This window comes from Protomyctophum bolini (genome assembly GCF_963924005.1).
Source record: "Protomyctophum bolini genome assembly, chromosome: 20".
Lineage (NCBI taxonomy): Eukaryota > Metazoa > Chordata > Actinopteri > Myctophiformes > Myctophidae > Protomyctophum > Protomyctophum bolini.
Genome location: NC_137881.1, coordinates 37,552,770 through 37,566,052, shown reverse-complemented (window position 1 = coordinate 37,566,052; position 13,283 = coordinate 37,552,770). Strand labels below are relative to the sequence as shown.

Sequence of the window (13,283 nt, the reverse complement as noted above, 5' to 3'; positions counted from 1 at the left end):
GGAGGGAATTCGGGGGGCGGAGTGAGTTATTTACCACTGAAAACAGGGCCCTGGTGTTACCAGCACCAGCAGTGATTTTGTCCGTGAAATATTGAGATTTGGCTGAGGAGAGGGCATCTTTGTAGAGAAGGATGTGGGAGTGGTACATCTGTTTGTGGACAGTGAGACCAGTTTTGCTGGAAAGCCGCTCCAGCTGGCGACCTTCTGCTTTCAGCTGACGTAGGTGGGGGGACAACCAGGGGGAAGAGTCTGGAGACCATCATTGTAGGAGGAAACCAGTTGTTCTGAGGTGCATGGGGGGTGATGGTGGGAAAACGGTCAATACCAGTGGTGAGGTCGGTTTGATTAATGTTTCTGATATTGCGGAAGGACATAGTGCGTGACAGTTTGGATTTGGACAGTGTCAGATTTAAGTGAAATGAAACATGAAATATCTGTACCCTATACAATCTGTTAATACAATAATCAATTAATCAGGTACAACTGTTGAGTAGGTGTCAGAATGAGCTATATATCTAGCTGAATTACATTTTGGTGGGCTACCAAGATGAGACAAAATTACAATATATTGATTTCTTCATAACCGCAGCAATGTTATATTTACGTTCCATCTCTTCTCCCAAAATAGCCGATCTACAGCTTATGGAAAGTGGTTTCCAAAGTGGATTATGGGGACTCCCAGGGGTCCTTGAGAGAGTTCCAGGGGGTCCCCAGCTAAATGATAGTTTGGAACCAAATGGATCCATAAGGGTCCATTTGTACACTCTCAGAGTTAATTAACATTGATTTTACAATATAAATTGGGGGTCCCAGAGACAGAAATGCCATCAAATGGGTCCATCCATGGACTAATGCATGTCACACTGGCGGTCCGTGACACTGCTAGATTCGTAAAAGTCTATGGGGTCCCTGGCATATCTCTTCAAATGCGGTCTGCGGGCTAATTTGGGGGTCCTTGACATGAAAAGGTTTGGGGACCACTGGCCTGTAGTTAGCTTGCAGATCAGCTATTTTCTGAGAACAGGTTGTATATCACATATATCAATATCTACAAGGGACGTTCAATATTTAGGGACGTTCCAATTCCCCCTACCCCTTGACACTCATTATGTAGGGGCAAGGGGAATGAGGGGTATGGTTAAACAAGGAATTGGGAAAGGGCCAAAGACTGCAAAAAAGATTCTGCAGGATTGCCACATACAGTAATTGTTCTGCTCATTTTGCCTACCTCTTTTCAAACAACTTAATATTTTACCAATTTTTAATTTAATTAAATACCAAACCTGCAACTTTATTTTTCAAAGTATCGTTCCAGCCAGTTTAATTTCCTTTGCCCGGTAAAGCCTCTTTCAGTTCAACAGTGATGTGCACCATTTCAATACAAGACAGGCAAATCCTTTACATCTCCCAAAGTTCCATACTGTACTGTGTCAGTTCTCCATCAGATACAGGGGGGCCCAGCTATGGAACAGCTGTACAGTGATCTCATCAAATTCTACTTCATTAAATAATTTCAAACATAAGCATAACCTATTTAATTGGCCAGATCACTTAATTATATGTTTTTGTATTATCTCTTATTTTTATAGACTGCAATTGTGTATCTTGGAAATTCTATATTGTTTACGAACGTGTTCTGGATGTTTTATTGTGTCTTACATTGTGACTTAGATAGAGGCCTCGCAAGCGAGTGCATGTGTTTGATCCGACGGAGCATTGGTCCGATCGACAACCTACCTCAAACCCTCACCCTAACCCTAACCTCCCCCGGGGCAGCACACCTAAACCTAACCCCAACCCTCTCCCGACCCCCAGCGCACCTCGGACCAATGGTCCGTCGGATCATAGTATGCCTCCCCTCGTAAGCTCCTTGGGCTTTTTTATACTGTGCTAAATAAATATAAATTAGATTCAAGCCCATACTTTGTGCTGTGATGGAACGGTCTTGACGTCGACATGAAATGTCAAATTACAATGAAAACGATCTATTTAGTCCGGTTTCTTTTAAATCCTCCCTCCCTCCAGGTCCAAGTTGCGGGGTGGCGAAGATCAGCGTAGTGAACACGAGGGCCATCCAGTACGTTCCCATCCACGCCAAGCAGATCCGAGGCCTGGCCTTACAAAGACAGACCGAGAGCCTGATGCTGTCTGCGTCGCTGGACAACACAGTCAAACTGACCAGGTATATACACACGACACACAGCCTGATGCTGTCTGTGTCGCTGGACAACACAGTCAAACTGACCAGGTATATACACACGACACACAGCCTGATGCTGTCTGTGTCGCTGGACAACACAGTCAAACTGACCAGGTATATACACACGACACACAGCCTGATGCTGTCTGTGTCGCTGGACAACACAGTCAAACTGACCAGGTATATACACACGACACACAGCCTGATGCTGTCTGTGTCGCTGGACAACACAGTCAAACTGACCAGGTATATACACACGACACACAGCCTGATGCTGTCTGTGTCGCTGGACAACACGATCAAACTGACTGAGGAGTAAGGAACACAACACAACACACAAACACGAGTGCAGATCAGGTGCCGTGCTTTTATTTATTTTTACCTTTTACACTTACATGTTGAGAACCGGTTCCACTCTTTGCTTCCATCTCTTCGTCACTGGTCACTACTTGGTTGCACGCCAGTGAAAATGGCAGATATACATAATAATAATAATAATAAAGCGTTATTTATATAGCACCTTTTAAGAACAAGTCACAAAGTGCTTAACAGAAATATATAGAGAAAAACATGGATCAACATGCTCCCAACGCGTAGCAAAATGAGACTTGATCTGCGTCCCAGCGGGCAAAAAAGTATAAATGAGTGTAAAACTCGAGGGGATTTTAAATTCTCTTGATCTAAACATCTTCTATCGGTCTTATCTTTTTGTCTGCAGAATGTATAACACAAGGCATGCGTATACAGGACAACGACTGCCTGTGACTTGTAGGATTAGATGGTGTGTGTGTGTGTGTGTGTGTGTGTGTGTGTGTGTGTGTGTGTGTGTGTGTGTGTGTGTGTGTGTGTGTGTGTGTGTGTGTGTGTGTGTGAGGACATAATAACTGACCCTCTCACCTCTGTTAGAGTAACAGTGACCTACAGTGGACACACCTAAGGGTGCCCGGCGGACCGTGTTGGATATGTTCCAACATCGGCAACAACAACACTGGACTGGACTCAAACTCCAGGGGAAACTGGCTTGCCTTCCCCATGCTGACCACTCTGTTTCCCATTCATTTCTAAGGAGCACTGCTCTCAATGAGGACATTATCACCTCATCACAGTAAAAGCTTTAGGCTACAGATCCTTCTCACCAAACTCAACCTATCCCTCTGGTTTCCCTCCACCCATGACCCGCATTGCTTGCATCACACAGGGCTCGTTACAGAAACCATGTCACACATTCGGGCTTTACATAGCATGCCACGACAGAATAGTTGATTTCATAACAAAGGACATACACTGTATCTAAACATGTTGCACTGTGTGTGCGAATGTACAAACATTCCTGTGTCAAACCTTCGATGTTTCAACTCTGTACTGAAAATACTGACATTTTTGCACATCTCTCTGCTATTACACCAGATGTTGTTGTGGTCAATGAAGAGAACAGATCAGTTTTCATTCTTGAAGTGGCTTGCACCTTTGATTCTAGCTTAGAGGAAGCCTTTATGACCAAAGTAATTAAGTACTAGCCTGGCTAATAAGCCAGACTAATATCACACAACATTTTTTTTTGCCAATGGCTGATTCGGTCTGGCTTATTAGCCAGGCTAATTAAACCAGCCGCTCCTCCAGACGATCATAGAGCTAGGCTATAGGTGCAAATTAATTAATTTGTGTTTATATTCGGCAGCCTAGTGTGTGTGTGTGTGTGTGTGTGTGTGTGTGTGTGTGTGTGTGTGAGAGAGAGACTATTGTAACGTGATTGTATACATACAGTGCATATTACTGTATACTTTTATATTTATCAACAGCATTTCTTGCTCTGCACTATAGGCTAGACTAGATTGTATAGGATGTATGCATCTGTATTAACCAGCTCAGTGGCCTTGTGGTTTGAGTGTCCACCATGAGACTGTAACTGGGTCGCGGTTCGATCCCCGGCCGGGTCATACCAAAAGCACTCAAGCATCAAGGGTTGGATGAGGATAAATCCCTGCGACTTACTGGCGTCATGTCCAGGGTGTACTTGTACATCATGTCCATGGGGTGTACTTGTACATCAAGCTGCCACAGAAACACGGGATAGGCTCCTCCCCTATATGGGCCTCATGCAAGGCTTACTTACAGTATGCATCTGCATTATACTGTAATTCTTGAAAGTGTATTTATTGTGCTGTTATTCTGCCGTATCTATCTACTGTAGCTCTTATCCTTTATCTGTAAGGTTACTAACATGTACTGCTGTGTTGGCTCTGGCTGCCGCAGCAGACAGGATCAATAAAGGTATCTTTATCTATCTATTGATCAGTCGTGCGTGTGTGTGTGTGTGTGTGTGTGTGTGTCAGTTTGATGTCCAACATGGTGGTGCATACGTACGACACGGGCATGCCCGTGTGGAGCTGCTGCTGGTCTCTGGACAACAGCAACTACCTTTACGCCGGTCTGTTCAGCGGAGGCGTGCTCGTCTATGACATCAGACACTCCAGCATGCACGTGCACCAGCTGCAACCGCCGCGCTCCAGGTAAGTTAGTTAGTTAGTTAGTTTAATTTATTTAATATTAACACCAGCACGCACCAGCTGCAACCGCCACCGCCAACCCATTCTGGACAGGAACCCCTTTAGGTTTTTATTTTGCATAATGTTACGCTTTAGCTGTTGAAACATAGCAGATCTACAAGTTCCATGTGGAACTTGATGAAAATGAGTTCCATGTTACAAATGGCCATTTGGAGACATTTTATGCGCGCAGATTGCGCTATTTTAGCCATAAAAAAAGACAAATACATACGTTTTCTTGCCCCATAATAAAATGCGCTATTTACAAACCCATCAGTGATTGCCAATTGCAGTGTAGCTGCAGTGTAGTTGTTGTGAAGCTATGTAATAAAATGAATATTAGTATTTTAAAAAATCATTCCCAAAAAATATATATTTGTCATGAATTAAAAACAAATTAAATTATTTTCAATGAGTAATTCTTCGCACTGTGACAAATGTAATGCAATAGATGCTAATCTTCTTCACAGCCCTCGGATACAATTAAAGATATTGGATATTGGATTTTGAGTATTCATATTGACCCCAATCCTGTACTAATTATTCTGGGTTTGTCAGACTCCATGCCTATGTTGACGAGAGCACAGAAACAACTCTTCTCATATAGTCTGATTACAGCAATAACAAAACAAAAATTGACTCACTGGAAAAAAGGAGGAGGCTCCTGCATTTAAGCATTGGCTAAACGAAATGACTAGTACACTTCATCTTGAGAGAATACGGTAGAGACAGTTTGATAAGGTTTTGCTGCCCCTTGTCCATTACTTGAGTAGAAACAATTAATAGACAGGATAGCATTGATATGGCTGACTGCACGCCATTTTCTTTTCAGATGTTTTCCATGAGCTTTCTATCATCTTATTCTATAGTATGCAGTGTCACTGAGCAGTATGGGTGGGAGGGTTGAGGGTTTTCTTTCTCTTTTTTGTCTTTTCCTTAATTTTTAGTTTATTTGTGAATTTAGGCATTTAGCAGACGCTCTTGATCCAGAGCGACTTACATTAAGCAAAAACAAAAAGAATGGCATACATCACATATATAAAAGTAGTTATAATGAATCATGTATAAACTAAGAACGTAACAGTGGAGTATCTATGTCAACTATACATACTATACTATATTATATATTATACAATATACATGTGTACTATAAAGTGCTATGACTACATAAAATGCAATTCTAGTGCTGTCTACGTAACGAGCTATAAGTCTGTCTAAAATACTATCTAAGTCTACATAAAGTGCTATATAAGGGGCTAGGCTAGAGCAAGTGCTACGCAGTGTTGCCAACTTAGCGGATTTGTCGTCATATTTAGCTTCTTTCCAGACCCCCCTAGCGACTGAATTAGTGAAAAGCTTCTGGCGAGAAATCTAGCTTTTTTCCCCTGGTGAATTGGGGACAAATCGTGTTGACAGGCGCCAGATATGCGCCAGAGATAAAATCTTTTTTTTTTTTTTCTCAGCCTCAAATCCGCGAAATTGGCAAAACTAAAAGTGGTCGGCGCGTCTGGTCTGGCTCACAGGTCACAGCAGGCTCAGTGGCTTCCTCGGCTCGGTTATGTGCACACTGCACAGACTGTCTACCAGTGCTTCCTCCTTTCTTGCTCTGCCTAGGCGAGTGCGCTCCGGTGCGGTATTTCCGAACGCGCCCCTCGAGCTCGACAGAGCAAGAAAGGAGGAAGCACTGGCAGCTCAGTTTAGTCTGCTAGTAAAAAATAAAATACACACTCGGATGCATAAAGTATTAACCTTCTAATTCCTGTATGGATCGGAACAAAATAGCGTTCTAAACATTAGTTAAATTGAGGTATGTTTTTTTTTAATATTACAATGAGTTTAAACGATGTGTTATCAAATGAAGAGATGATACAAACTAAGTGCACTAAGGGGCGCCTAAAAGTCGCTAGGGACGCAAAAAAGTCGCTAGGGGCGGCGCGCGCTACGCGCGCGCATATCCCACCCCTGGCGACTTTTGGCGACTTTTCGAGGAGCCACTAGCTACTTCCGTTACTGGAGAGTTGGCAACACTGGTGCTACGGGCCATGGTGGAGTCTGAAGAGGTGGGTTTTCAGACTACGGCGGAGGATTGAGTGAGGCTACAGTTATGACTGTGATGGAAATTGCATTCCATAGTTTTGGAGCCAGAAGGGAGAAGAGTTTGGGACGTGTGGAGCGTTATCCCGGCGTTTTTAGTGAAGGTACCTCCAGCTTCCCTGCGTTGGCTGATCTGAGTGTGCGGGAGGGTTTGTAGGGTACGATCATACTTGTGAGATATGGGGGAGTTATACCTTTGGTTGCTTTGAATGCCAGCATCAGAGTTTTGTATTCTGTGCGGGCAGCGACCGGGAGCCAATGGAGGGAGCGGAGAAGGGGGGAGACGTGTGAGAATTTTGGCTGGTTGAAGACCAAGCGAGCTACGGCATTTTGGATCATTTGGAGGGGCTTAAGTTCACATGCCGGTAGGCCAGTAAGGAGGGAGTTACAATAGTCAAGTTTTGACAAGACTGTTGTCTGGATTAGGAGCTGGGCTGACTCCTGGGTGAGGAAGGGTCTAATTCGTCGTATGTTATAGAGTGTAAACCTACAGGATCGAGTGACAGCTGTGACAGCTGTGTGTTTTGAACGAGAGCTGACTGTCCAGGACAACACTAAGGTTCCTGGCTGTCGGGACAGACTTTACCAGGGCGTTGTACAGTACAGTACAGTACAGTACAGCATAGTAATGCACAGCTCACGTTGTTTCTCCTCCCAGGTGCCCGGTGTCGTCTCTGTGCTACGTGTCCAGGGCCGCCTCCGGCAGCTTCCCCTGCGGGGGGCTCATCGTGGGCACCCTGGAGGGGGCCTACTTCTGGGAGCAGGTGGACGGGACCACCTACAAGCCCCACAGCCTGCCCCTGGAGACCAGCAGCTGCACCGACATCCAGGTGGACACGGAGAGCCGCCACTGTCTGGTCACGTACCGGCCAGGTGAGAGAGACTGTCTGGTGACCACCAAACCGTGTACAAAGGGTGTCCCTGCTTTAGGCTATAAGGGTTCCTTGAGCTGCGCTCAGACCTGAACAGTTAGAGTGGCGCGATTTCATACAAAGTCAATGCAAAGACGAGAAGTTGTGCGAACGGGCACGGTGGGAACGAAGCAAACAACCGCCTGGTATCTTCGCCCCGTCTTGAAAACTCCAACTGAAGCAACCTTCGCGTCCCCACACGAATCCAAGCATGGGACCCCGGAAATGTTTTTGGCTGTTTGGTTTAATCCATCCAGTTCCAACTGACAAAACTAAACCCTTTCCAAAGACATAGGAACTAGTTTTGCTACTCATAAATTATATGTATTGGTCCATTTGGTTACACTGCCAAAGTTAAATAACGGTGTCCAGGCATGGCGATATAGTAGAGGCAGCCGGTGGTACCAGCAAGGGGGGGGGGTGGGGGGTGCAGGCCCGGGCCAATCTCGCCTCAGGGCCTGTGGAACACTAACCGCCACTGACTGTGTCTACAGCCAATCGGCACGCAACACTAGCAAAGGGACTTTTTTTCTTATCACCGCTGACTGACGACCAAAGTCAAGCGATTGAAGCGACTCGAAACAAATGTATATGTTCAGGTTTGAACGCACCTCGTGTTTTGTCCTGAGCATTGCTAATTGTCAGCATGTTGACATCTGTGGCAATCTCTTCACTGTTTGTCAAGGCTTCACACCTCATTATACAAAGGATGTTTCAAATAGCAGTTTATTAGGGCGACTGTGGCTCAAGAGGTAGAGCAGGTCGTCCAATGATCCATGGGTCGGCGGTTTGAATCCCGGCTCCTCCTGTCTACATGTCGAAGTGTCCTTGGGCAAGACACTGAACCCCAAATTGCTCCCGATGTGCTGGTTGGTACCTTGCATGGCTTCCGCCGCAATCGGTGTATGAATGTGTGTGTGAATGGGAGAATGTAATGCACAATCTATGTAAAGCGCTTTGGATAAAGGCGCTATATAAATGCACCATTTTACCATTTTACCATTTTATTATAAAGAAGGGAAATCTTGTTGAAATATGTTGTCCCAGGGACAAAGGGAGAAGCAAATATTTGAGTTAAAAATATTCGCTGGGATATATATTCAAAGATCTGCACACACGATTTAAGAAAATATATAGCAGATCTACAAGCTACAAGCTTGTACCACGGCACTCTGTGCCGTGCTATGAGGTTGTAGATCTGCTGTTTTTCAACAGCTAAAGTTTAAAATAACGGTTCAAATGGTTAAACACAGGGCCTTTCTGTGTGAAGTGTGCATGTTCTCCCCGTGTCTCCTAGGGTAGGTAGTAGGTACCCTCACAAAAAAACATGCAGTAATCCATTACACGGCGCAATCCTCCTCAATCCTCCTTAACTTTTGCCTCTTTCCAACTCTCTCTTTCTCTCTCCTGCACCCCAGGGCGCTCCAACCCGGTGCTGCGCAGCGTACTGATGGAGCTGAGCAGGACGCCCCAGCGGGACGCGGTGGCCCAGGAGCCCGGCTGCTGCTCCTGGAAGCCGCTCCGGACCTTCGGCGCCGGATCCCGGATCCCCGGATCCCGGCTCACCAAGAACGCTGTGTTCGGCAGCCCCTCCGGACAGGGCGCCACGCTGGTGTGTGTCGGAGACGAGGCCAGCAACTCCACCATGGTGAGAAGAACACTCCCCTTAACACGCCCTTTAACACAATCAGTCCCGGGATTCCTTCAAAATAGTAGCTCTGGTGTGCTGGGAAGACATGGCCACTTTTACTCTGACCACCCCCCCACCGGAGAAATATTTTGCTTGCTTACCTTGCTCTCGTTTCCATTATATAAATTATCCAAAGCGTTCATATTTTGAACGAGAGGCGGATGAGTCAGAAATGAATCGCTTAGTATTATCGATCAGATCAAAACCACGGAGAGCGCCCTAGATTAGGAGAGACGAGGCATTCTTTCTGCCGCGGTAAATAGGAAGTGAACGGGACCGTGCATGAACAAAGAGCGAATCATTTGGTGGCCTTAGAGTCCCACTAAAATGAATAAATAAATCTGAATATTCTTCTCGTTTGGTATCATTGAAGATGCGCTAGGACGTGTACACACATCATTGCAACCCGTCGATTGGGTTGCTTAAGACGGTTCCACACGTCCTATAGACTAAATGTGTTAAAAGCAGGTGCTCCAAAGAAACATTGATCAAAAGCAAAAAGAGGGCGTTGCACACTGTAGCTCCCTGTCTGTGACTTATTGTGGCATCCACCTCATAAAAGTGACATTTTGAGCACATTGCTCTTCCTCTGACGTGAGGCTTAAGTCTGAAGGAGAAACGTCCCTTCTATGAGGTGGAGGCCACAATAAAGTCATAGACGGGGAGCAAACAAGTATTTTGCTTTTGATCAATACATGGAGCAATTTAAAGGACAAGGGGTTGAATTGAAAGCTCGTGAACAGGCAGGACTTCTGATGGGCTCCATCCATGAAGAGGCCTGGTCCATGGTCGCACTCTGCAGTCAATTGGGGGTTAATATTAGAGGTCCACGGAACTGCGAAGTGGAGGACGAAAAGAGACTCCGGGTAGGGATTCCCCGGATGTTGGGTTAGTGGCAGGCCTTACTGGAGCCTATACAGTGTGTATTACACTCCGGCACTCCGGCACTGCTGGGAGACAAACCCACACAAACAATGTACGACTATGGTATTTAGCAGATACAAAACACAGGTGCAGGTTTTGGCAGGAGGTTCCCCTTACTCAGTTCTCACCCTTATGACTTTGTCGGGTGAGCGAGTACTGAAGACAAGTCTAGCTATAGGCTTTGTCGTAGAGAAAGGTTTTTAACCTAGTATTGAATGTGCAGAGCGTGTCAGCCCCACGGACTGAAGCTGGGAGAATTAAGGATCCACAGCTGAGGTGCCTGGGACCTAAACGCCCTGCCTCCTGTTGTAACTTTTGATATTTTTGGGACAGTAAGCATTTTTACATACTGTAAACACACTGGTATTCTATTTGGTTTTTAGGGATCGATGAGTTATTTGAGATATTGTGGTGCCTGACCATTGAGAGCTTTGTAGGTGAGGAGAAGAATGTTGAACTCTATTCTGTATTTAACCGGTAGCCAGTGTAGAGAGGCCAGTGAAGGAGTGGCCTCTTCTTCTGGTACCTGTCAGCACACGCGCCGCAGCATTTTAAACTAATTCAGAGACTTACTTGGGCAGCCTGATAATAGTACGGAGAGGAGGTTATTATCTGCTGCAGTCAGGAGGTCATTTGCGACTCTCAGCAATGCCGTCTCAGTGCTATGGTTTGCTCTGAAACCTGACTGAAAGCCTTCGAATAAATTGTTGTTATGTAGAAAGTCACATAACTGTTTGGCGACTGCTTTCTTGAGGATTTTGGAGAGAAATGGAAGGTTTGATATGGGTCTATAGTTAGCTAGAATGCCTGAATCAAGAGTAGGCTTTTTGAGGACAGGTTTGATTACAGCTACCTTGGCTTAAAGGATTGTGGCACGTAGCCTGTCACCAGCTACATATTGATCATATTGAGCAGGGATGTACCAAGTTATCATTGAAGTGAAATCAGAGAGCTCGATTGGGGAGAAACTGTCCATATATTTGGGTGTGCGGCCATCTCTCTCATGAAATCGTTACTATTGAGAGTTGTAGGGATCCGTGAAGTGTCAAAAAGGAACTTGGGGTTACTTTTGTTGTCCTCTATTAGGGGTGAATAATAGGTGGCTCTGGCATTGTCGAGGGCCTTTTTGTATATTTTGAGGCTAGACTAGTATACATGATTCTTTCTGTTTGGTTGAGCGCCATTTTCTTTGAAGTTTGCGACGTTCGCTTGAGATTTCTAGTTTCCGAGTTGTACCATGGGGCTAGCCTTTGTTGCTTTATTACCTTCCTTTTCTGGGGAGAGACAGAGTCAAGTGTCATTTAAAATGAGCATTTGACTATCAACAAGAAGGACTATAGGTGTGGGGGTCTTCTATTGTGTTGAAATATACCGAGTTGATGGCTAATATTTAGAGCACCAATTAAGATGATTTTATTAGACTCAAGGACTTGATAAAAAGTCAGAGAACTCAGATATAAATAGTGTGTAGGTGCCGGGAGGGCGGTACACTGTGATGAACTGTGCTGTATTGATTTCCAGCTTGGGTGTGAAAGGTTGAGAATCAAGCTGCCAAATGATTTGTAGGTGGCTTTGGTTCTAGGACTAATTGTTAGCCTTGAATTGAAGATGGCAGCAACTCCACCTCCAATTTTACCATTGTCTCTGGGGATATGGGCATTGGTGTGACTTGGTGGGGTGGCTGTATTTAAACTGACATATTCTTGCTCACCCAGCCACGTTTCAGTCAGACAAAATAAGCGAAATGACGTAACAGGCACAATTGGGAACAATTGTTTAGGAAACTGCTGGTGTTGTGGTCTCCTTTGAAACCTGTTTCACAAATCACATAGTATGTCTTGGCCATAGCCTACACATTATTTCAGGCGTGTGAGATATTTTTATGTTTTGCTTCAATCCCTGTACTCTCTTCTAGGTGTGGGATGCAGGGAGTGGTGCTCTCCTTCAGAAGCTACCCGCTGGCCAGCCGGTGTTGGACATCAGCCCCTTCGACGTCAACGGAGACCACTACCTCGCCTCTCTCACAGAGAAGACGGTCAAAATATATAAATGGGAGTGAACACTAGTGGAACGTCATCAATCTGAGCGGCCAAGACGGAGATCTCTGCCCTATCAAATCCCGCTCATCGCCCCGGTGCAGCTATAAACTAAAGGGCAGATGTTTATTGTTTATTTGTACATTTCCAGGCAAAGGTTTTCCCTTGGCCTCTAGGGAGTGTGCATACAAAGTTTTACACAGATCCATGCAGTTAGAGGTGAAAACACTAATCGGCCAGTTATAGCGCCACCATGAGGCTGAGTTGAAAATGTTCCAGTGGCATTTCTTCCTTGGCCTAGTGGGAATGTGCATGCACAATTTCACTGAAATCACAAGATCATGATTTGTGGCATTTTGTTTGAAACAGAGCACTCCTGTGAACTTTGGAAGCCAATCAGGATGGAGTCCTAAAAATCTCAAATCTGAAAGACATGTTTCATTGAATGGCTCTAGAGACTGTGCACACATTTTCATACTGTTTGGACATCTGTAGGTGTACTGTCCAAAAAAAGAGTTTTGCACAAAGCGGCCTGGTGGTGGCGCTATAAGAGGCCAATGTGAAAACCTTGGGGCAGAGGTTCAGCTGTGGCATTCAGGGAGTGTGTGTGCAGAGTATGGCTGCGATCAAGCCAACGGTGCCGGAGATTAGCTGTCCACAGAGTTTGGCTGCCAGAATTATGTTTTTGTTATTTCTTATTTTCTACCTTCCACTTTGCATTATTTGATGTTTTGGTAAAGAGTATTTTATTTGTTGCGCCATTTATCTACGTCATTTCCGGTCTCATGACCATATATGGGTTCAATTCAGCATGGCTGACAAGCATTGTACACTTCCTCCTGTGCAGCATGCAGACAGGAGGGTTGTGAAGGCAGTTCAGGT

At 45.2% G+C, this 13,283-nt stretch overlaps 1 protein-coding gene across 1 annotated transcript; it reads left to right on the top strand.

Moving 5' to 3' along the window:
- Nucleotides 1–1,125: 1,125 nt before the first annotated feature.
- Nucleotides 1,126–12,424, top strand: LOC308335363 (E3 ubiquitin-protein ligase rfwd3.L-like; the record flags this gene model as incomplete). Its single annotated transcript, XM_080792382.1, has 6 exons — nucleotides 1,126–1,132; nucleotides 2,026–2,182; nucleotides 4,534–4,710; nucleotides 7,499–7,713; nucleotides 9,170–9,399; nucleotides 12,281–12,424. The coding sequence occupies 6 exons, from the start codon at nucleotides 1,126–1,128 to the stop codon at nucleotides 12,422–12,424; spliced, it is 930 nt and encodes a 309-aa protein (XP_080648508.1).
- Nucleotides 12,425–13,283: the final 859 nt, after the last annotated feature.